Raw genomic sequence first — 22,343 nt, 5'->3', positions numbered from 1 at the left:
GAAGGAAAAAGGTGAAGAGTTCAGAACTGAGCTCACCAACTGCCAAAAAAGGGGGTTTTGAGGCCCAGTGTCAGTCGCAAAAAAAAAAAAAAAATGGGTAAATGTGAACCTTTTCCCATAGTTCTTTATGTATTTATACTGGGGGGCATGTTAATCTGGCCTTGTCCTCCATGCTAAATTCCAACTGTAAATGCATTGGAAGAAGGAAAAGACGTATTTCTCTCGGGTCTGTTGACTGCCGCGGCTGCCGTGGAGCGTAGCGCTCGGGTGGGCTCAGCACCCCTCTGCGTCTGAGGTCTGGGCTTGCTGCGCTGGGCTGTGGCTGTGGCTTCAAGGAGCGGGCTCACCCAGTGCGCCACGGAGGCTGGCGCAGCTGCAGAGCTTCTGTCTGTGTCCTCACCAGTTCACAGCTTTGCTTCCTTTTTACTGTTAAGGCCTTTTAACATTGTTTTGTTTTAATCTGTAGATGCATAGATTGAAAGTACCTAAATTTTTCTGTCAATTGCCCGAAGATTCTTAATATTTAATATCTGCAATATATATTTCTCATCAAAAAGACATATGAACTGTTAGTATATAAGCCAGGGGTCATTTTAATCCTGATCCTGAGATGAAATTCTGATTTACAACGCTGTTGAAAAGGTGTGTTTTCTTTAAAAAAAAAAAATCTATGTTAACTTGATGTATGTGTTGTATCCACGTTTTAGATTTTTGAATATTATGAAAAAATCAAACTAGATTTTACTTTTGGGAATCCAGTGTTTTGTGAACGTATAAGCATTTGGCGTTTAATTCATGGTATGGGCTGTTCAAAAAGGAAAAATGGTTTAGATAAGGCAGGTATGGCTCGTATACGATTATACATAAATACATGCAGTAAATTCAGTATTGTCTCGGTAGCAGGTAACACGAAAATAAAACCAGCTCTCGGATAACTGATGAAGGGAATAAAATACAAGTCTAGATTTGATAGCAGCATCTTCATAAGACCACTTATTTTGTTTATTTATATATTTTAAGGGAATTTTGTGAGCATTTAGGATTGTAACGTCTGCCTTTGTGATCCTCTGTGTTACTCTAGTTGTAATGAAGAGGGCCATATGTGGCAATAAGAAGCAGAAACGCTGAGACCTTTGTGGACCCTCTAGCAATCAGTGAATATCAGATCACAAATCTCCCCAGCTTTAATTACAGGCAAAAGAAAAGACAAAATTAGCATTTTAATATAGAAATATCTTAGGCTTTAGGAGAATTATGATAAATCTAATGTTGCCTAGTGAACCAAAGAGGGGATATTACAACAAACTGTCTCCTTAGGAATATTTGTTTAAATAAAGGCAACAATACTTCATCCTTATCTTTTTTGGGTAATTATCGCTATTTCAGGCTGTTCTTTGTTCCAGGTTTAAAATACCTTTAGTTGGAAAAAAAAGAAAAAGTAATTGGCAGTGTTTGTTTTCTATAAAACTATAAGGAGGGAAGAATCCTGTTAGCTTGGCACTAACCAGAAGATCATCTCAGGGAGAGCTTTTGCTCTGCAGCGCCAGCTCGCCGGTGCCGTGGCGGCCCGTGCGCTTGGGTGTGTTTAGGTTGCCTCGTCTCAGCCCCAGCGCGTCAAAACAGCTCCTCTTCCAGGGCTGAGGTTTGCCCACCTGTCTCCCCTAAAACACCTGCAACATATGTTTGCATAACCCTGTAATGCTTTGCCTTTGGGGTCCTGAGAAATTCCCCCAGAGCTTTTTGCTTATAAACAGCTGAGCAATTCGTTTTTCTAATGACGGTTGCTTTTCCCCCAGCATTGAGGCAATAACATATTCACTAAAATAAGAGTCTCATTTTTCATCAAAGAGAAACGTTCAACATATTTTTACAGTGCTGTTTCCCCTTTTCTAATCTGGCATGCTAAAAATTAAGAGTTGGTAGCAAGATATCAGGGAAAAGAAAACTAAGTAATTCTTCATTTGTCAAACATTTTCTTCATGCCAAACAGACATTGTATTTACATTGTAAATATAAATCAACCTTTTCAATTAGACAAATGCTACAGGAACTTTATCAGTTTTATTTAATGTAAAAACTATAACCAATAATAATTTGGACATATTGTAGGAAATCCCTTTAATTGTTTTAACCTCATTAGCTGGCAAACAACTGTGCTTTAATAGAATGTGGTTTACAGTTTTTAAAAACTGGTATGTGTATACACACTCCTGTTCTGATTTGTAAGACAGATTTTCTCCACACATATGAGGCCCAATGTGTACAATATATGTTCCTAAATATGTGTTACTTTTCTAAAACAAGTGGAATGTTTGGTAAGCCCTGCCCTAAGTTTCTTGATGGTTATCAGAAGGATGGAACACTGCTTTCTCTACTAGCTGGCCATCGTGGATTTTAAGTCATCAAACCATCAGATTTGCTGTCAACATCCTGCTCATCAGCGTTCAGGGGTATCAGAAGGGAATTCTAGCTTCCGTTTTCTGGAGCTTTTCCAAAGTGCCTACCACTGTGCCGTGCTTTATGTCGGGTGCCCGGTTTAACTCTTTCCGCAGTTTTGCAGATGAGGAAATCAGCACCAGGGCTGTGAGTCCTCCACAGGCAGGCGTGGGTGGAGGGGATTTAAACCTCCCTGACCCCCGACCTGTCGCCTCCGCCCTAGGCAACCTGAGCCCCTAGAGCAGACGGCGGGCCTGCTGCAGTCCCTGCGTGTTTCACGTAGAACTTGAGCCTCCCTCACCCCCTGCTGGTGGTTCACCGGAGCCAGGGTCGCTGGCCCTGGGCCCCTCCTGCTCTGCTCCGTTCCATGTGTTGTCAGCGCCAGGCCTTTGAAAGCCACTGCATTGTTCAAGCGGGATGAGTCCCTAGGACTCTTCTCCTGCTGGAGTTCCCATTCACGGGGCAAAAGGAGATTGTCAACCGCAGGTGAGGGACCAGAGCGAGGGGGTCAGTCTAGAATGTGCTGTCTGTAACGCCCTTTGGGGATGAGTTTGACTTCGCCAGGCTCAGAAGACCGTCACGTTTCACCTTGCGGTTGGGTGTGCGTCTTGTGGTAGCTGGACCTAGTGTGAGTGAGCACTGAAGGACTCGCATGCTGCCGTTTAGGGGTGCGCTTGGCGGCTTCCCCAGTGGCTCAGAGGTAAAGAATCCACCTACAATACAGCAGTCCCAGCAGGAACCGTGGGCTTGAGCCCTGGCGTCGGGAAGATCACCTGGAGAAGGAAGTGGTAACCCGCTCCAGGATTCGTGCCTCGGAAATCAGAAGGACAGAGGGGCCTGGCGGGCTACAATCCATGGGGTCACAGAAGAGCCAGATACAGCTTAGCAACTAAGCAACGTACTACCGTAGAAAAGTGAGTTTGAACGTAAAATCCAGAAGCATTACCGCGCGGGTAGGAGTGGCAGGGAAGGGCTTCTGCCACAGAGTGGAGCAGAGGGGCTGGGCCACCATCCGAGGCCACACTCGGTAAGGGAGAGAGCGTCTCACCTGAAATGACACGAGGGCTCAGCTTACTGTCTGTACCATGGACCTCAGAAGTGAAGGATGTTAACTGCAGCAGAGAGGTTAGGATTCAATCCGTTCTGTGCCTGACATCGACTGCTGTCATTTAGGCACTCCTTGGAAATTGACTTGGTCGTGCCAAGTTAACAGAAGCACATTGAAAAGTCCGCAGTGCTGCACGAGTTTGGTCTGGCCCGGCCTTTGCCCACGTTTCCCCCGAGGACTTCGTTTCTACCGGTACCTGTCCTGCTTCCGATAGGCACTTTGGCGCGCAGGGCTCCAGGCTGCCTCCCCAGGTCCAGCTCACCTGTCCCAAGGGCGGGAGCCTCAGCTTCCTTCCTGTGTTGCCGTGAAGTACGATGCTGAAGAAATGGCAACCCAGTATTCTTGCCTGGAGAATCCCACGGACGGAGGAGCCTAGTGGGCTACAGTCCACGGGGTCGCAAAGAGTTGGACACGACCAAGTGACTTCACTTTCACGCTGCTGAAGAGAAAGCCTTCAGATGAGCTCCAGTAGCTTGTTAACAGAGGAGGGGACGGTACCTGGGAAGTAAATTAGCCGCAATCTTGTGGAAGATTTATTTCAAATCCATCCAGGTTGGTCTAGGGAAGACACAGTAAATCCAGGGTGAATTCAGTTTGTGATTTCTGCATTTTCATGTGTAGCTATGTCTACTTCTCAGGGCATGAAACGTGATTGGTTATGTCTCTGTACACAGACCAGTGTAAGTTAGGATTACCATCTTTTCTTCTGATGAAAAAGTCTCCCAAGTGGTGTTTCTTTGTTGCTGTTGTTGTTTTGTTTTGTTAAAGCACATTGGCTTTGAAAAGCTTATAATACTTGAAATCTTGACTGTGTGAAATGGGTTTAAAATAATTGCTAATTGTCCCAATCCTTTGCCAAAGACTTACCAGGTTAAAGTTGTCGACTTCACGTGTCCTGAACAAAGATCTGACAGCTGTCGTGGGGTCTGGTCTTTCTTACATGAAGAGTTTCGTGTGTGTAGAATTCTAGTGGCTCTAAAATTTTAGAGGAAATTCCAGATCTATAAAAAGTAAGAATTAAAAGCTGTTATATTTCTATTAAATTCGTTTTGGAAAAAAATTCTTTAAAACAAGAGAGACAAATATCTTCTTACTTTTAAAATGATTTCACTGCATAAGGTTAGACTTCTGCTCATGGAATCTCACCCCATCTCTTATGTTGGCACATAGCTGAGTGAGAAGATACTGCTCTAAAATTAATTAACTTTGTAAAACTATATTCAGAAGAGGCAAAAGTAACTGAATTAATTCATTATTGACCAGAGACATATTAATACGTCTTTTGTTACCCAAACATTATTGACCTGAGACATTTCGAGATTCACTTAATAAATCGCCAGCCACAGGTATTCATTTCTGCAAACACCTCTCAGTCAATAATGTGTTAAAAGAGAAGAATTATAGGTGAATTAAAGAACTGTCAGTACTGAATCTTACTGTATAAAAGTATGTGCCTTTTATAAATATGTGTCTATATATGTGATTTCTGTAGCCACATGTTGCCTTACTTACATATCAGACATTTGGTTCTGTTCTGCTCATTACAGTGGCTGCAGTCTTTTTGTGGCCATTGAGCCCTTCAGGTGTGGCTGGTCCAAACTCAGATGTGCTATCTGTAAAATATATGCTGGATTTCAAACACTTTGTACAAAAGAAAGCATGTAAAAGTCTCAATTTTTATACTGATTACATGTTTTTAGTGTCAACATTTTGGATAAGTCAAATGGAACAAAATATTATTATATGTAATTTCACTCTGTTTTTTTTTTTCTCTTTTTTTATGTGGCTTGCTAGAAACTTTTACATTACATATGAAGCTTGTATTTGTGACCTGCATTATACGTCTGTGGGACTGTGCTAGTCTAGAACATCCGTGGTGTACCTACTTATGTTTTAGTAACAGCAGATAGAAAATCTGTTGAATAACTTTCAACTGTAACCTCTGATTTTATTTTCTTACATTTCAAATACTGTTTTTCAACATCATCTTTCCATTCTTTTTTTTTTTTCCTATCCCTGTGTGGTGTCACTTTAAGCCGCCTCGTCACTTGATACTAGTAAGTCTCCTAGGAATTTGAATAGACCTCAGTGAGAGCCGTGCTTGAGCCTCATTCATGTGTTCAAGTTAGATCATCATTCCTAATAAAGGCTTTAAGTGCTTTGGTGGATCAGCACTTCATGTCTTGAATTGCTGTCATTTCTTTATAAAGATATTTCAAGAAACTGCACGGTGCCTTCCCTTCTTTTCATTGTTTTCTAGCAAAAGGTAACAGAATCTTTTATTAATTTGTTGAAAGTCAGAGAAGAAAAGCCTTTTATAGTAGCAAAAACGAAATGTTTCCAAGTACTGAGAATAAGGAGCAAAACTGGTCATGAGTGATACTCTTAGGAAAGTTAATTTCAAAAATAAATCATGAATGCACTGTCAGTCGGCCAGTGGTTTTGACCCCTGTTTCGTTTATCCTGTTATGCTTGGGTCCAGGTTGTCATCAGCTACCACGAGGAAACCTATGCAATTCCTAGAGAGCGAGAAGTTGCGCTGTTGGGCTTAATAGTGTGGCAGTCATGGAGGCATCCGTCGTCTTCATCAAGGCAATTCAGATCTGATTATCGTAGAGCTGCACTGAATACCAAACCAGTGGAGGAGTAGCTGGAGCTAAATGAAGGGATTGTCATTTTTGTCAGATGATTAGGGCTGACTTGGAAGAGATATGAAAGGGCTGAGCTGTGTAAATACTCTCTTTTCAGCAGAAAAAGAAAAGGTCCATTACGGCCTTAAGATGCAGCTTGTTAGCTTGATGAGTTTCAAACTATTTAACCTTAGCAATTATGTCCCCCGCCTACATGAAAGTATATCTGTGCCTTGGGGTTATGTCTCCAAGGACTGATATGAAAGCATGTTGATAATTTTATATTAAAATAAAATCCAGCCTTTCTGTGTCTAGTTGGTTCTCTCAAAGGACAGGGCGTGCTGTTTCAAGGTCCAAATTATTAATTTGAATTACATGTTTAGGTAAACACTGGATCACATTTACTTGTTTTAAAAAAACTTCTTAATGAAAAATACGTAGTTTAACCTTTTAGAGATAATGATATTCAGGTTATGCTATTAACGTGTTACATTTTTTAAAAAGTGTGTTTTTATAGAAGTGTATTTGATTAATTTTTATTTGCCCGAGGAACTTGATACTTACAAATTATAGACACATTAAATAATAGAACCTGTTTAAGTAGACACACCCAGCCTAATGATTCAAGAACATTTCTGCAAGCTTATAAATAATATTAAATGCCAGAAAGCGCAGTGTGTTGCTGCTTTTATAAAAATGTGCATTGGTCAGTTTGCTTTTGTATTGTGGTGGTACCCTGATAATATGTCCACTACCTGGGTACTTATTCAACTCGTATGTAAGAACAGATGCATAGAAACTGCTAACTTGAAAAGAATTGCCAAATTCCAGAATAACACAGTCATTTTAGAAGAAGAAAGACTCAGTGTGCCATCTAGTGGGCGTACGTAGCATCCTAGTTGTCAAAAACTGTTTTTTGCTCTTCTTCAAAATGTAGCTTTCTTAACCATTGTTGTGTCTCCTAGCCCTGAGAATAGGTTGTACTGGTGTTCCATCTTACATAATACCTCAGCTTTGTTGTAATTTTATCTGATTGTATTTTGGAAAGGCATATTGAAACTGATCAAAATTATTGAAAAGAAATCTAATGAAAGGAAGAGATCAGTGTGACCTGAGGCAGGTGAAAGTAAAATGTATTAAGTAATTTTGGTGTTTAATCAGACAGAGATAAGTTGGGGCAAAACTTCAACAATGAAAAAAATACCAAGCACATTAATTATTAAACATCATTATTATATGTATGTTTTTCTTTAAGAGTATAAAAGCAATCGTTTCATCATTTTTGTCTTAATATACAAATTATATAATTTTATACATTTTAACTTCTTGCTTTTTTTCTATAGAAAAATCCAAGACCAGTGACCTACCAGTTCCATCCAAATCTGGATTATTACAAAGCCCGAGGAGCAGACCTCGTAAATAAAAGCCGGTAAGTCCTCTTTCTCTGATGGACATTCTGAGTCACTAAGATGTTCTTGGAGATTGTCAGGAAATGTTACACATTTGCTGAAAATAATTTTCCAGGTTTTAGCATATCAGTGGTTAATGCATGTAATAAATCTCTGTTAAATGAATTATCTGAGTTTTTCTTTGAGGTGTGAGAAAAGGATGTATGTTGATGTCAGTGGTCATAAAAATTAAATAAATACCAGAGTACGTGTTACAGATTGAATTTTGGCAACTTCATTTTTCTAACACTAATAAACCTAAAATAAATTGTGCCTACATGTATAATCTCTTTCTGGATCCTTTCTATTGATTGAAAAGAGGCAGTTCTATAATATATGTTTAAATTATTTCAGTAACAAAATTAAAATTGGGTTTCCCAACTGTCTTTAGAACTGCACAATAAGCTTATAAATGCATCTTATGTGTGCATTTGTGATTACATACATAGAAACTTTAAGGGTCACTGTAGGAATAAAAAATCATTAAAATCCTACTTTTAAAAGAAATTCCCACTTGCATAAAGGGTTGATGAACAGTTTTGTTCTTTCATAATACCATACTCAGATGTCTCAAGAGTTGACTTGTCAAACCAGAACCATCTCAAATTAGAGCTTAATTTCGAAGTTTACTCTGAAAGACTGAAATGTCAGTCATGATAAATGCTGCAAGTTGCCCAGATCTTCTTCCTGAAGCATTTTGACTGTTGCTAGCTTTTCTTCAGTAGAAGCTCAGCAACCTAAGTATACACGGATGGAGTACACTTACATGATACGTTCTTCTCTTAGAGTTAAAAAAAAAAAAAGACATAATTCCTGACACATTGAAACCCATAGTCCAAGGGATGAGAAGGATTTTATAAGAACACAGCTATATTTAAACCTGCAGTATTTTTAAATCCCGTGTCCTTGTCCGAAGCCTGGGGCTGTGTGCTTATGAGAGCAGATCCTGCGAGGCTCTGGTTTTGCCATGCTGGTCTCCGTGGCGGGCACAGGCTCTGTCTGGCGACAGTGGGTGGGGCGCTCTGTAGGTGCAGCTCTTGGCTTCCATCGCAGTCACTTCTCTTGCCGTGGAGCACCGGCTCTGGGCTCTGAGGCATCAGAAGCTGTGGCCCGCGGGCTCCAGAGTGCTGGCTTGGTACTTGTGGCGCCTGGATTTAGTTGCTCGGTGGCATGTGGGATCTTCCCAGACCGGGGATCGAACCAGCGTCTCTTGCACTGCAAGGCAGATTCTTAACCCCTGGACCACCAGGGAAGGCCTGAAGCTCTTTTCTGTTTGTCCATCTAATTTTTCTTTCACAGATAAAAAGGTTCATTCCCTATAGTCACTTTTGTTTATTTAGTTTCACAAATTTTTCTGGGGTGCCAGACTGCCTTGCAGAGTGGACAAACCGGAGAAAAATCCCTGTCCTCAGGAGTCTTACCGTCTCGCCACTTGGGTTTCCTTTCTCTCGTGTCAAGCATGGAGGCTGGATATGCTCTTTAAAGTGTGCGTAAGGTTCTTTCTTCATGCAGACTCTTCCTAGCTGGAGTCCCCTCTGGCCCCTGGGCTCCACCCCACACCCGCTGTGTACCACCCTGGCCCCCAGGTGAGTTTTCACAGGACCGAGTTCTCGGTGTACAGCAGAGGGTCCCGCCTTCCCACTGAAACTCCCAAGGGCTCGGCAGTCTGCTCCTCTCCCCCTGCCCCTCCCTTTCTCCTTCCTCCCACTGGAGCTTGCCGGGGCCTTCTCTGCTCCCCTCCCACCTCCCTCTTTCTCTGTGGCTTCAGCGCGAGCATCGTCTCACGCAAGCCTCTCTCTCTTCAAAGCCGCATGGAGGTGCGGCTGGTTCAGTGTTGCGCTCATCTCTCGTCCACCAGTGGCTCAGCTGTGCACATGAGCACCTTCTTCTGTTCTTCCCACTGCGGCTCATCGCAGGGTGCTGACTGTGGCTCCCCGCGCTGCACGCCAGGGCCTTGCTGTCTGTCATCCTGTAGATGAGCCTGCATCTGCTCATGGCCAACTCACAGTCCGCCCCGCCCCGCCCCCGCCCCCCCGCGCCCCGCCCCCCGGCCCGCCGTGGCAATCACAGGTCTGCTCTCTGTGTCTGTGAGTCTGTTCTGTTTTGTAAATACGTTCATTTATGTCATATTCCTGGAGAAGGAAATGGCAACCCACTCCAGTATCTTTGCCTGGAAAATCCCACAGACAGAGGAGTCTGACAGGCTGCAGTCCACGGGGTCTCAAGAGTCGGACACGACTGAGCGACTCCACCACCCCCACCCTGTCGCATCCTAGAGACCACATCCAGGTGACGTCACCCGGCATCTGTCGTTCTCTGACCTACGTCACTTAGTAGGATAATCTCTGGGTCCATCATGTTGCCACAAATGGCAGTTATTTCCTTCTTGGTGTGACTGGATAGCATCCACAGCATCCATGGACAGCATCTTCTTTACCCGTTCGTCTGCTGATGGGCATCTGAGTTGTGTCTGAGGCTTTGCTGCTGTAAGGCGTGCTTCTGTGCCCACAGGGGTGTGTGTGTCTGTCTGACGCCCAGCAGTGCGGTTGCTGGGCGGAGCGGCAGCTCCGTTCTTAGTTCTTTGAGGAACCGCCATGCTGTTTTCCATAGTGGCTGCACGAGTGTGCACTCCCACCCACAGTGCATGGGGTTCCCTTTGCCCCACACCCTCTTCAGCCTGTATGGCTTGTAGACTTTTTGATAGACAATACCATTCTGACTGGTGTGAGATGATATCTCACGGTAGCTCTGATTTGCACGTCTCTGGTAATGATCGATGATGAACATCTTTGTCTGTGCCCGTTGTCCATCTGCGTGTTCACACAAGCCTCTCTCGGTCTGTTTTGTCTTCGCCTCCCTTCATCCCTCTACCTGATCACTCCGCGCCATATTCCCCTAACATTCGTTTCTCACTGAAGCCATATACATATGTATCATCCCGCTCCCCAGTCTCCACACTGAGGGCTAAGCCCCTGCAGGCAGGTGGCCCATCTTACCTCCTGAGGGCACCTGGGATAATCCTTGCTAGTGTGAGGGAGTTGATAGCTGTTGTTATGTACACCTGATTCTTTTCTTTTTTTTGCATTTTTCAACATCTCCTTTTCTTCTTTTTCAAAGAAGGAAATAGACTGTACCCTTTCCTTTTCCCCTTCATGTGTTATCTTCCATTTAGCTTTCTGTCCCTGCATTCTTCTCATAAGTGCTGGTTGTTTTGGGTATTTTCTTGTAAGCACATTGAGATTGCTGTATGTAGTATCGTTGTAAAGACTAGAAGGCAGCTTTCTCATCGTCACCATGGCAGTTTCAAAGCCTGAAGCCGAAAGTGACCAAGGGACGGGCAGTGTGTGAAGACATCACAGACAAGCTGAAGTTCAAAGATGGTGTTGGGAAACTTGACAAATGTTTTGAAAAGATATCAACTTATAACTTTAACACATACCAAAACATTCTGAATTAATCGGATTCACTCAAACAAGCAAACATAGAAATAAAACCCAAGTGTCTGTCTAACCTCTAGTTACTTGGCTTTTGATCCTTAAAAGTCATGGAAGAAGTCACAAAGGGAAGGACTTACGGATTTTATTACATAATTGTTTCTGAACAGATATGTCAGAAATGTTTTTAAAAAATGAATCAAAAGCAAACAGAAAATTGGGGAAATTTTTGTAAAAGAAATGACTGACAAACTATAATATCATTAATGTATGGAAACTTGCACAGTTCAGTAAGAAATACAAGCTCCTGACTCAGGGGCTGTCCCACCTCCTGCCATACTCTTCTGTGCCCAGAGGACCTCAGCCCAGTTCCTGGCATGGGTTCCATTTGTGACTGAAGGGCCCTTCGTTTGTGTCTTCAGCCTGACTTCTTTCCTCGAACTCCAGGCTTGCTTGATCACACTGAACTCTTGGTTTCACCTCCGCACACCTGCTCCTCCCTAACCGGGAGCATCTTGACTGGCTGTCAGCCTTAGAACGCCCTGGGCTCCTCTCTCTCCATGACGTCACCCGTCAGGTCCATCAGCAGTGCCTGCTCAAGCTGTATCCTGAAATGGTCCCTCTCCTCTCTCTGCACTGCCATACTGAATCGTGTGTCCTGGCCAGTCTCCCTCCACGGCCTCCTAACTCGCTTCCCGGTGCAGGTCGATCTTCGGCTCTTCTGCTCAGAGCCCTTAGTGGCTTCCCAGCATGCCTGGCCTCAGGTCCACCGCCGTGCAGGGCTGCAGGGAGGCCCTGCGCGACCTGGCTCCTGTCTCTGCAGCCCCGTCTGTGCGGCCGCCCGGCCCGCTGACCGTCCGCCAGCTCCCAGTCAGCCCCCCTTCAGGAGCTGTGAGCTGGCTCTCGCCGCGCCGGGCTCTGCCCTGAGAAGCCGCCCTGCGCCTGACCGTTCCGTCTCTGCTCAGACCCCGCCTCTTCAGGGAGCCCCTCCGTGGCCGCTGTGTCTAACGTAACGCACCCCTTGACTCCCTTTATTTTGCTTTGTTATTGTTTTTGCTTTTGTGGGGTGTTTTAATAGCAGTTCTTACTACCTGAAACGGTATTTTCAGCTTTCTGTTCTACTTTTTGTGTGTTTTTATTGTTTCTCACATTGAAATGTAAATTCTGCATGTTTCATTGTCTGTTGTATCCTCAGCACCTAAAACAGTGCCTTGAATATAGTATGGACTCAATAAAAGAAGGATTGCAAACAGCAAATAGACATCAAAAGGCTGGTCAAGCTCATAATTAGTCACAGAAATGCAAATTAAAGCGCCTGTGAAGTACCATTTTTCACCTTTCAAAGTAGCAGATTAATAATAAGTGAGGCAGAGACGAGCGAGTCCTAGATATCTACCATGCAGTCTAGGGCCGTAGTTAATGATAGTTACGTACCTAAGATTTGCTAAGAGAGTAAATCTTATTTTAAGTGTTCTTATCACAAACATAGCCATAATAAATAGGGTGGGAGGAAACGTTAAGGGGGGAGGGTACGTTTATGTCACAGATTGTGGTGATGGCTTTGCAGGCGCATGCTTGCCTCTGAACTCCTCGAGCGGTGCACGTGAAGACGCAGCCACTGCAGGGCTGTAATGCCTCAGTAAGGTGACGTGAGTGAGTGAGTGAGTGAGTGACCAAGCAGAAGGAGCGTGGATGCCCGTAGTCACCGGCTTAGGGAACGTGAGTTGAAACAAACTGGATCATCTTGCTAAAGAATACTCCCAAGTCTATATGTAGCCCTTACAACTACCATGTTCTTCCTCTAGAAGTTGGTTTATTGTGCCATTACCTTATCTAGGATGGAAAACCTATGGTAGCTATTGTGAAACCTATTGTGAAACCCTTGGCAAAGTCCCCCTTTAGCTACTTAATGCCCAAGGTGTTTTCACCAGGCTGGACCCTTAAGCCATAGCCTTACAACTACTTTCTCAGCTGTTCAGAGGCTATTAAAGAGTTCATGCATCGGGGCTGTACCGAGCAGCAAGACAGGCTGTGGGGCTGATCCAGAGGGAAGGCGCATCTTCATGGGGGAACCTCTGGCGGTGATGAGAGAGTGTACGACAGGTGAGGGCGGGCAGGTACCTGGAGGGCAGGGAGCTAATCCATGCCACGTCTGGACGCAGTCCACGACAGTGGACTTCTGTTTGTGCTGCTTATCCAAATGAGAGATGAGGATGCAAGATGACATGTGATTTCACGGATAAGAATATCTCTAGAAATCAAGAAGCCTGATTTCTCTTCTCTGCCTTACCATGGATTGCTGTAATTAAGTCTTTAAAAGCAAGTGCCTAGGTATTTTCGTGATAGATTTTCCATTACGTGTGTGGATAACATTCACTGTGCTCTGATTTTACTTAGCTGCACATTTCTTTTTAAAAATGGGAATTGACATTTCCTTATTCATTCAACTTTTGAGCTCAGAACAACAAATTAACACTCAAATCCTGCTCTAATTTTGTCCTTAAATAACCATAAATTACTTCTATAAATAAAAATAAGCACATCTAAATTGTGACCAGTCTTCAGAAAGACCCGTCTGATTTATTGAGGAGTTTGTGACTTCTGAAATGCCCAGTTGAGTATTCATGGACCAGAGCTTCATAGTTTTAACTATTGCAGTCTCTTAGAGTTAGAATGAACTCACAGCCCCTACATTCCAGAGCGCTCACAGCCTTTCACAGCCTCCACATTCCAGAGCGCTCACAGCCTTTCACAGTCTCGACCTTCCAGAGCACTCACAGCCTTTCGGTTTTGAAAGTGCCACAACACAGTTTCTTAAAGTGTGTAGTTTTTCTGCTCCTGCAGAGGTGATGAAGCATCCACACCTGAGCTGGCAGCAGGGCCTCAGGCCACGTGCCTCTTTATCCAGTGGCCCTTTTTACGCTGCTCCACGACTGGAGGTCTTCTGATTTACTTAAGTTCATGTCACCAGAGTTAGCGCTTCCACTGGATTGAGTGAGGCCTTGACACAGACGGAAGAAGCCAAGCTGGGTTCCAGACCAGCAATAGCCTCCTCCATGCTGGCCCCCCAGCTCCCCTCTGCCCCGTGTCACAGCCGCAACAACCGGACTGGCGTCAGTAACGAAAGATGCCAGAGTTAGAGCTCCGGCCGGTGGGCCCTTCCCAAAAGGCCCCCTGTCTGGATGCCTGCATGGGGTCCACCGGGAAGCCAGGCTCTGGGGACAGGGAGCCTCTGCTGGGCTCTGCAGACGATCCCCACCTTCCGCCGCTGGGCGCCAGGTGACAAGGGTGGGCAATGTCCTGTCCGTTTTTACCCCAAGAATGCCTGGTGCCCAGTGATTCTCCATCTCTTCTCGGAATCAGAGTCTGCCTCCGCTTAGGAGTCTTCTTCTCAGGGCCTGGCCTGCTAAGCACGTCCTCCCAGAAAGCGCAGGCCTTCCAACGCTTGTCTTATGCTCACAGCTGAGCCTTGTGAGGGCAGGGGCCGTGTCTGCCTGTGTCCCTGTTGTCTCCTCGTTACCTGGCGTGGAGAGCCGTTCCAGCACGGGTGGAATGAGGGAGCGCTTTCTGGCTTCATTCATAGAGTGGCCATGCTGATGTCGGGGACGGAGTCCTCGTATTCCCAGGGCCTAGCACAGTACCTGGCACTGTTTCTAGTGCTCAGCAGTTTAATGACTGAATAAATAAATACTGTTTTGAATACCTAAAAGGCATTATAAAATTCTTCTAGCTAATTTCCATATTATATGGTCCACAAGAATTTTTAAATGAGGCTTTATTATATTTACTCTGAAGTATTTTATTGCTAAAATATGGTAAAGAAATAATATGCTAATAATATTTCCCGAGTCATGAAGCCAAGAAGTCCATGGTTATAGTCCATTAGTAGTTAATTGGCTAATCAGAATTTCAAAGGACACTGATTTCTATATAAATGTAATTTTGTGATATTTTTATGCTCAAATAGGAGTTTGTGTTATAAGCACTTCTGTGTCTGAAATGCTCTTTCTCTTGTATCAAAGAGAGTTGTTAATTCCTAACCAATTTAGGTAAATTGGTAACACTATCTCCTTTTTAGGGCAGAGTAAATAAATCTTTATCCTTTCTTAAAAAATGTAAGTATAATTTGTACATAAGACACAGATCCTAAGTGTTCAGTCTGATGAGTTTTGATAGCTGTCTATGCTACGCCTCTGCATGCAGGCTCAGTTGTGTCCAGCTCTCTCTGCAACCCTGTGGACTGTAGCCCGCCAGGCTCCTCTGTCCATGGGATTCTCAGGCAGGAATACTGGGGCGGTCTGCCATTTCCCCCTCCAGGGAATCTCCCCGACCCAGGGATCAAACCCGTGTCTTGTAACCGCCATCTAAGACAGTGTATCTGGAGTGAACATTCCTGTCACCTGAGGGTCCCCTCCTGTCCTGTTACGGTCGTGCCCAACTCGTCATCCCGAGGCAGCCACTTTTGATTTCTGCTCCCTTGTTTTGAGAGTTTCCTCTTTTCTTGGTCTTCGCATGAGTAGAGACACATAGTATGCACTTTTTTTCATTCAGATTAATGTGCTTATACTTCATGCCTATTGTTTTACATATACCAGTAGTTTCTTTCTTTTCTTGGGCGGAATTCCACTATATGATGTACCACAAATTTTTTATTCTGTTATTGACAGATAGTGGGCTGTTTCCAGATTTGGAGTGTTTTGAGCAAGACCACTGTGAACATTCTTGTGCAAGTGTTTCGACGTTTTCATTTGATACTGTTGCTTTTGGTGGATATATGTTTATCTTTCCCTTGGATGAACACTTAGAAATTGAATTACTCTGGCTCAGTTGCTAAAGAATCTGCCTGCATTTCTGGGAGACCTGGGTTTGATCCCTGGGTTGGGAAGAGCCCCTGGAGAAGGAAATGGCAACCCACTCTAGTACTCCTGCCTGGAGCATCCCCTGGACAGAGGAGCTCGGTGGGCTGCAGTCCACAGGGTCACACAGAGGTGGACACGGCTGAAGCAACTTAGCGTGCATAGGATAGATGTGTGTTCAACTTTATAAGAACCTGTGAACTGTTTGACCAAGTAGTTGTGCCTTTTTCCATGCTCACCAGCAATATTTGGGAGTTTCAGTTGCTCTTCATCTTTGCCAGCGTTTGCTACTGTCAGTCTTCCTGATCTTATCTGTTGTAGTTGGTATGAAATGGTATCTCATTGTGTTTTAATCTGCATTTTCCTGAGCATCTTTTCGTAGCATGCTGGTGATTCCTCTTTGGACTGTCCCAGCAGTCTGCCTGTTTTTAATGGGTTGCTTGCCTGTTTTGTTCTTGGTCCGTGAGGATGCTGTATATGTTCTGGGCAGGAGTCGTTGTCTGACAAACGTGCTGCAGATATTCTCCCCCAGTGTGGAGCTTGCCTGTCCGTTTTCTCCACGATGCCTTTTAATGAGCAGGAACTCTTCATTCCGGTGGCATTCCTCCCCTCAGCTTTGTCCCTTTAGGCCAGTGCACTTTGTTTTCTCATCTGTGGGATCTCCTGAGACGCACCTGAGTCTCCTTTGTTCAGGATCCTGAAGACCGGGCTTGGCTTCGCTGGCTCACTGGGAGGGCTCTCAGAATTCAGAAAAGCTGTTACACCCATGTTCATGGTGCATCGTGGCAAAAGGATACAGACTAAAATCAAGAAAGGAAAAAAGGTTGGTGTTGTTGGCTGAAAATGAACAACCTAGAAAGTTGAGAGCTATGTTTTACTTGGCAGACTTTCTGAGGACTTCAAGTCCAAGACAGGAGTCTCGGGTCACTCTGAGGGCCTGACCCAAAGGCGCAGAGCGGGAAGCCAGGCTACACAGGAGTTTGTGCAGTGAAGGCTGGGGAGTCAGAGCATCGAAAGATCACTGTCAATTAAAGGAAACCAGTGTCTCGTGAAGGGGCGCAGTGCTTTTCTATGTGCAGGAGATGCAAGAGTCTGCGCTCGCTGCAGTCCCCCCTTTGACCTGCACCTCGCTGTCTGGGGCCCTGCTTCCTCACCCTGAGGCCCTCAGGTGTGCCACGCGGCGGCTGCAGCGGCAGGCGGCTGGTCGGGGCCTCCGGTGCCCACCCCGAGCCCGTCAGCGCGCGCAGGCAGGGAGGCTGTGATGTGATGGCCTGAGGGCAGCGGCACCCTTTGTCTGCTGATGCGCAGGCAGCAGTTTCGCTCGCAGCCCAGGAGAGGCCAGGTGTGAGGGTTGTCCCCTCACAGGGGAGTGCTTAGATCCACCTGGACCTTGCAGGGCTGCACGCAGGAAGTGCTTCCCCGGGGACGCTCCCCAGCGCTTGGTGCCCTCGGGGTTCTGTTGGAGGTCATCCGTGCAGGCAGGGAGCAGCCCTGTGGTGACATTAGCTGTCTGCCTTCCGGTCCCTGGTCAGACGGAGGCCGTGTGGCAGGGCCCAGGTGGAAACAGACTTTTAGCCTGATTCCCACTGTTAGCATGCACTCTTTGTTGTGGTTCAAGGTCCCAGGTCTACAAAGACATGTTTATCAGACAGACATTCCAAGGGCTAGAGGTTCCCTCCCAGTTGTCCCTGCAGGGCGGGTCCTGAACTGGAGTGTGCAGGGTTTGGGGAGCCCAGGCACGCTGACTTAACCCTGAAAGTTCCAGAGATACTCTATATTCTTCTCAAAACTGGTGTGGTGCTAACAGTTGTATTAGATCTGTGGTCCATGTCAAATCAGTGTGTGCGGAGTGAGGTAAAAATTGAGGTCCGTCTTTTTCAATCCAAGTATCCAGCAGTTGGATACCAGTTATGTAAAATCCTCTCCTTTCTTCACTGAATTAAACTGGGTCCCTGGCTGAGAATCAATTGACCATAAAGATAATGAGTATTTCTGGACACTCTCTGCTTTCGCTAGCACCACACTCGCTTAATTATGTAGCGTCACAGCAAGTCTTGATTTTCTTTTTTTTTTTTAAATTTTGGCTATTCTTGGTTCTTTGCATTTCCATATAAATTGTAGAATCTACGTGTCAATTTCTCTAAAAATTATTGGGATTTGATTGGAATTACACTGAATCTGTAGGTCAGTCTGGAAAGAACTGAAGCTTCAGTAAATCCATGAGCATGGGCTGTCTCTCCATTCAGTCAGGCTTCACATTCTCTCCATAGTTGAATATAGTTTTCAAGAGCGCAGGTCTTATAGATTGGTTTTCACTGGAGAGAAAATAAATTCCTCTTTTTTCCTGCATGTAACCTGTTCCTGCCTGGGACTGCACTTTTTTCCTGGCTGCACTGGATCCGTGTTGCCTTGTGAGGGCTTCCTCTAGCTGCAGTGCGCAGGGGCTGCTCCTGTAGCGCGAGGGTGTCTCGGTGCAGTGGCCGCTCTTGCGTGGAGCACAGGCGCTGGGCGCCTGGGCCTCAGGAGCCGCTGCGTGCGGACTCCAGGGCACGCCTCGGTAGTTGTGGCACATGGCTTAGTTGCTCCCCAGCACATGGAATCTTCCCAGACCAGGGCCTGAACCCATGCCCCTGCATCAGCTGGCGGATTCTTATCCACTGCACCACCAAGGTTGTCTGGGCTGAACTTTTTTTTTAATGTAACTGTTTGCTTGGAATTTTACATGGACTCATACATTTCTCTATGTTTATTGACTCCCTTTCATTAAGACTATAAGGAAAGTTTCTTAAAACATACCTTTTTCCTTAAAACTCTCAAAGAGTTGATTATTGCTATCTGTTTAAGTATAGCTGCATGTGACTTTTTTTTCAAGTGTAAACGTGAATAGTGATTCTCACAGAAGGTAGACAGATGACAGGGCAAAGCTCCCCAACAGGTGGCAGCTCGAGACTGTATCCTCTTCCATTCTGCTCTGTTTCCCTAGACCAGAAACTCCTGTGAGCCACGGTTCACGGGAGAGGTTTGCATCCCTCAGACACCGGGTCAGAAAATAAATCGGCTGAAAACAACTGCCCTGGAACAGAAACCTCGAACTTTATTCCTGCAGATAGGTCTTAGGGAGTTATCTCGTGATTTTTATATAACCATGGTCTATGCACAATTGCTGGTTATTTGTTACATTAAACAAATATTCTCAATTATATTCAGACCCAGTTAGCTGAGCCCCACAATCTAGCTTATGTCCACCCTCTTACAGGGCCAACTTTTCTGGCCCTAAAAGCACTTCGTTTGCTTCACATCACAGTAACAAGGACTTACATGCCACACGCAAAATAATCATCTTTACAGCTGAAAGGCAGCATGTTTCACTTGAAAGTCAGATTCCTAAGGAATGAGTGATAGCAAGCTAATTTTTATCATGTAGTTTTTATAAAGACCTATAAAATCTTAAGAGTCATGATATGTGGAGAGAGTTCATTTTCTGAGATAGCAGAAACCTCAGGATATGGCAAACAAATTAGAATTAAGTATAGATGTCCATTGAAGCAAGTTTGATACACTCAACATTGAAGGTAAAGAATTAAGAAAGTTGGAAACTACTTTGTTTTATAGAATTTGAAACCTTTAACTTAGAAAATTTGTGAGTATATCCTGATTGTTAGCTCAAATGTTAGAATCATCTTGAAAAGTACTATTTTGCAACCCTGACAACTGATTTAAATATCTAAATAAAAGATAGATGTATATAATAAGCATGAAAGAAGTAAATAGGAATCATAGTCCCGGTAGGTCAACAGTGGCAGGCTAGGAAATTATAGAGATGCAAAGAGAGTATCATTTCTATCCTAAACCCAGAATCATGTGTTTATATTCACTTTTTCCAACAACTTGCACTTGAGAAGGTAATGTTAAACTAAGTTATATATTAGTTTATATATAAACTAAGTTATATATTCTTATGATTGAAAAAAGTGTAGGTAGAATGAGATGAGAAAATGATAGAAAGGAGATTTTGATGGAAGGAAAGGAAAAGAAGGGAGAAACGTCTCAGAGGGAAGATGATCCTAGAGGTGGAAGGAAAGGCAGAAAGAATAGAGACCGAGGGTGGAAACCAGAGGCAGGGCAGCCAGGGAGGCCTGCGAACTTGAGTTGGGTGCGGTCTCCATCCCACAAGGGCCCACGCTGGCCTCCAGGCCCCTCTGTGACCTTGCGTCTCAGCGGGATAGCGACTGCGATGTAGGAGGCGGCTGGCCCAGCCCAGCACCTGCTGTCAACAGAGGCAGAAAGGGCTCTCCCGGAACTCTGCCTCTCGCCCTGGCCAGGAAGCCTCTTTGTCTGAAAACGATTTCCTAAGCTCTGCTTAGACAGTCCCAGAAATGGAGTTCTTACATTTTAAGTGGAGCCTGTGAAATCATCAGGAAGGATTTCCTGGGTCACAGCCTTTGAACTGTCTCCTGTGACTTTCTGTAACTTTTGTACCGCGTCTCGTTTTCAAAGCCACGTGCAGAAGCGCTGCTCTTGCTCCTGGAAGCTCTCCTCTGTTGGTGAACTTGTGCCCCTGCCGTTTAGCCTCTCCTCTTCCCTCATCATCAGCGTGTCTCCGTACTGCTCTGCTCAGTTTTATAGACAGAACTCAATTCTGCCCGGAATCCACGCGCCGCCAAAACCGTCTGCCATGCCTGTGCGGTTGCCCCTACAGCACAGACACGCACCTGCTCCTAGTCATGCACTACATTTGCTGGTAAGCAATGATATCTGTTCACTACAAGACGGTAATGTGTGCGTGCAGACGCCATAGTTACTTCTGAGGGCTGTTTTGCGGGGCGCAGAATTCTACGTTGCTGGTTTTTTCTCAACATTTCATTCACCGCACTCTTCTGCATCATGGCTCCTAAGGAGAATTTGAATGTGGTTCTTTTGTTCCTTTACAGGTAAGCTGTTTCTTTCCCCTCTGGCTTTTTTCAGGTGTGGGGTTTTTTTGTTTTTTTTTTTCCTGTGAGTTTCTATCGTTTGAAAATGATATGGCTAAGTATAACTTTTTTTGGCATTTCTGTTGCCTGATGTTCTCTGAGCTTTCTGGATCTCTGGTTGGTTGCCTGGCGAACTCTGGGGACACTCGCAGCCATTGCTGTTTCGCCTGCTTCCTCTGTCCCTCTCTTTTTTCTCCTTCTGCCTTTCCCGGGGCATGGCTATTAGACCGTTTACAGCTGTCCTCCAGCTCTTGGATCTTCTCTTCTGCTTTTTCTGTCTTTTTTCTATTTGCTTTTCAGTTTGGGGAGTTTCTATTGAAATATCCTCGACCTCAGAGATTCTTTCCTCAGCCATGTCCATCAATATTAAGCCCATCCAAGACATTCTTAATGTTACAGTATTTTTTATCTCCATCATTTCTTTCTCTTTTTCTATAGAATTTCCTCCTGTCTGCTTGTATTTCCTATTTGTTCTTGCCTGCTGTCTACTTTATCCATTAGAGTTCTTAACATTTTAATCACCGTCCCTGGTGGCTCAGACTGTAAAGCCTCTGCCTACAATGGGGAAGACCTGGGTTCAATCCCTGGGTTGGGAAGATCTCCTGGAGAAGGAAACGGCAACCCACTCCAGTATTCTTGCCTGGAGAATCCCTTGTACAGAAGAACCTGGTAGGCTATAGTCCATGGGGTTGCAAAGAGACATTTTAATCATAGTTATTTTAAATTTTCAGTCTGATCATTTGATCATTCCAGTATCCCTGCTATATCTGAGTCTGGTTCTGATGCTTTGTTGCTCTCTCTCTTCGAACTATGGTTTTTTGCTTCTTGCTTTTTGAGTACATCTTTTCTTTATTTATTTTGGATACTTGGGCATGTTGTACTGGGTAAAAGAACTCCAAAAATAGGCCTTTAGTAATGTGATAAGATGTGGAGGAGAGGAAGCATTCTGTAGTCCTGTGATTAGTCCAGTTCAGTTGCTCAGTCGTGTCCGACTCTTTGCGACCCCATGGACTGCAGCATGCCAGGCCTCCCTGTCCATCACCAACTCCCGGAGTTTACTCAAACCCACGTCCATTGAGTCAGTGATGCCATCCAACCATTTCATCCTCTGTCATCCCCTTCTCCTCCTGCCCTCAATCTTTGCCAGCATCAAGGTCTTTCCAGTGAGTCAGCTCTTCACATCAGGTGGCCAAACTATTGGAGTTTCAGCTTCAGCATCAGTCCTTCCAATGAATATTCAGGACTGATTTCCTTTAGGATTGAGTGGTTTGATCTCCTCGCAGTCCAAGGGACTCTCCAAGAGTCTTCTCCAACACCACAGTTCAAAAGCATCAATTCTTTGGTGCTCAGCTTTCTTTATAGTCCAACTCTCACATCCATACATGACCACTGGAAGAACCGTAGCCTTGACTAGATGGATCTTTGTTGGCAAAGTGATGTCTCTGCTTTTGAAGATGCTCT

The 22,343-nt window shown here is 44.8% G+C and overlaps 1 protein-coding gene across 28 annotated transcripts in view; it reads left to right on the top strand.

Moving 5' to 3' along the window:
- TBC1D5 (TBC1 domain family member 5) overlaps nt 1–22,343 on the top strand; it is a 593,124-nt gene that overhangs the window by 485,514 nt on the left and 85,267 nt on the right. For all 28 annotated transcript variants that reach the window (XR_009595889.1, XM_060396753.1, XM_060396793.1 and 25 more), the window contains one exon: nt 7,518–7,603. Coding sequence is in view for 27 of the 28 variants with exons in the window: in XM_060396753.1 (XP_060252736.1) it covers nt 7,518–7,603 (86 nt within the window). In the remaining variant the exon portion in view is untranslated. The remainder of the gene's footprint in view (nt 1–7,517; nt 7,604–22,343) is intronic.

The sequence above is a fragment of the Ovis aries genome, chromosome 1 (assembly GCF_016772045.2).
Source record: "Ovis aries strain OAR_USU_Benz2616 breed Rambouillet chromosome 1, ARS-UI_Ramb_v3.0, whole genome shotgun sequence".
In the NCBI taxonomy this organism is placed as follows: domain Eukaryota; kingdom Metazoa; phylum Chordata; class Mammalia; order Artiodactyla; family Bovidae; genus Ovis; species Ovis aries.
Note: the sequence above shows the minus strand (reverse complement) of the source record. Positions and strands in the feature narration are given on the sequence as shown.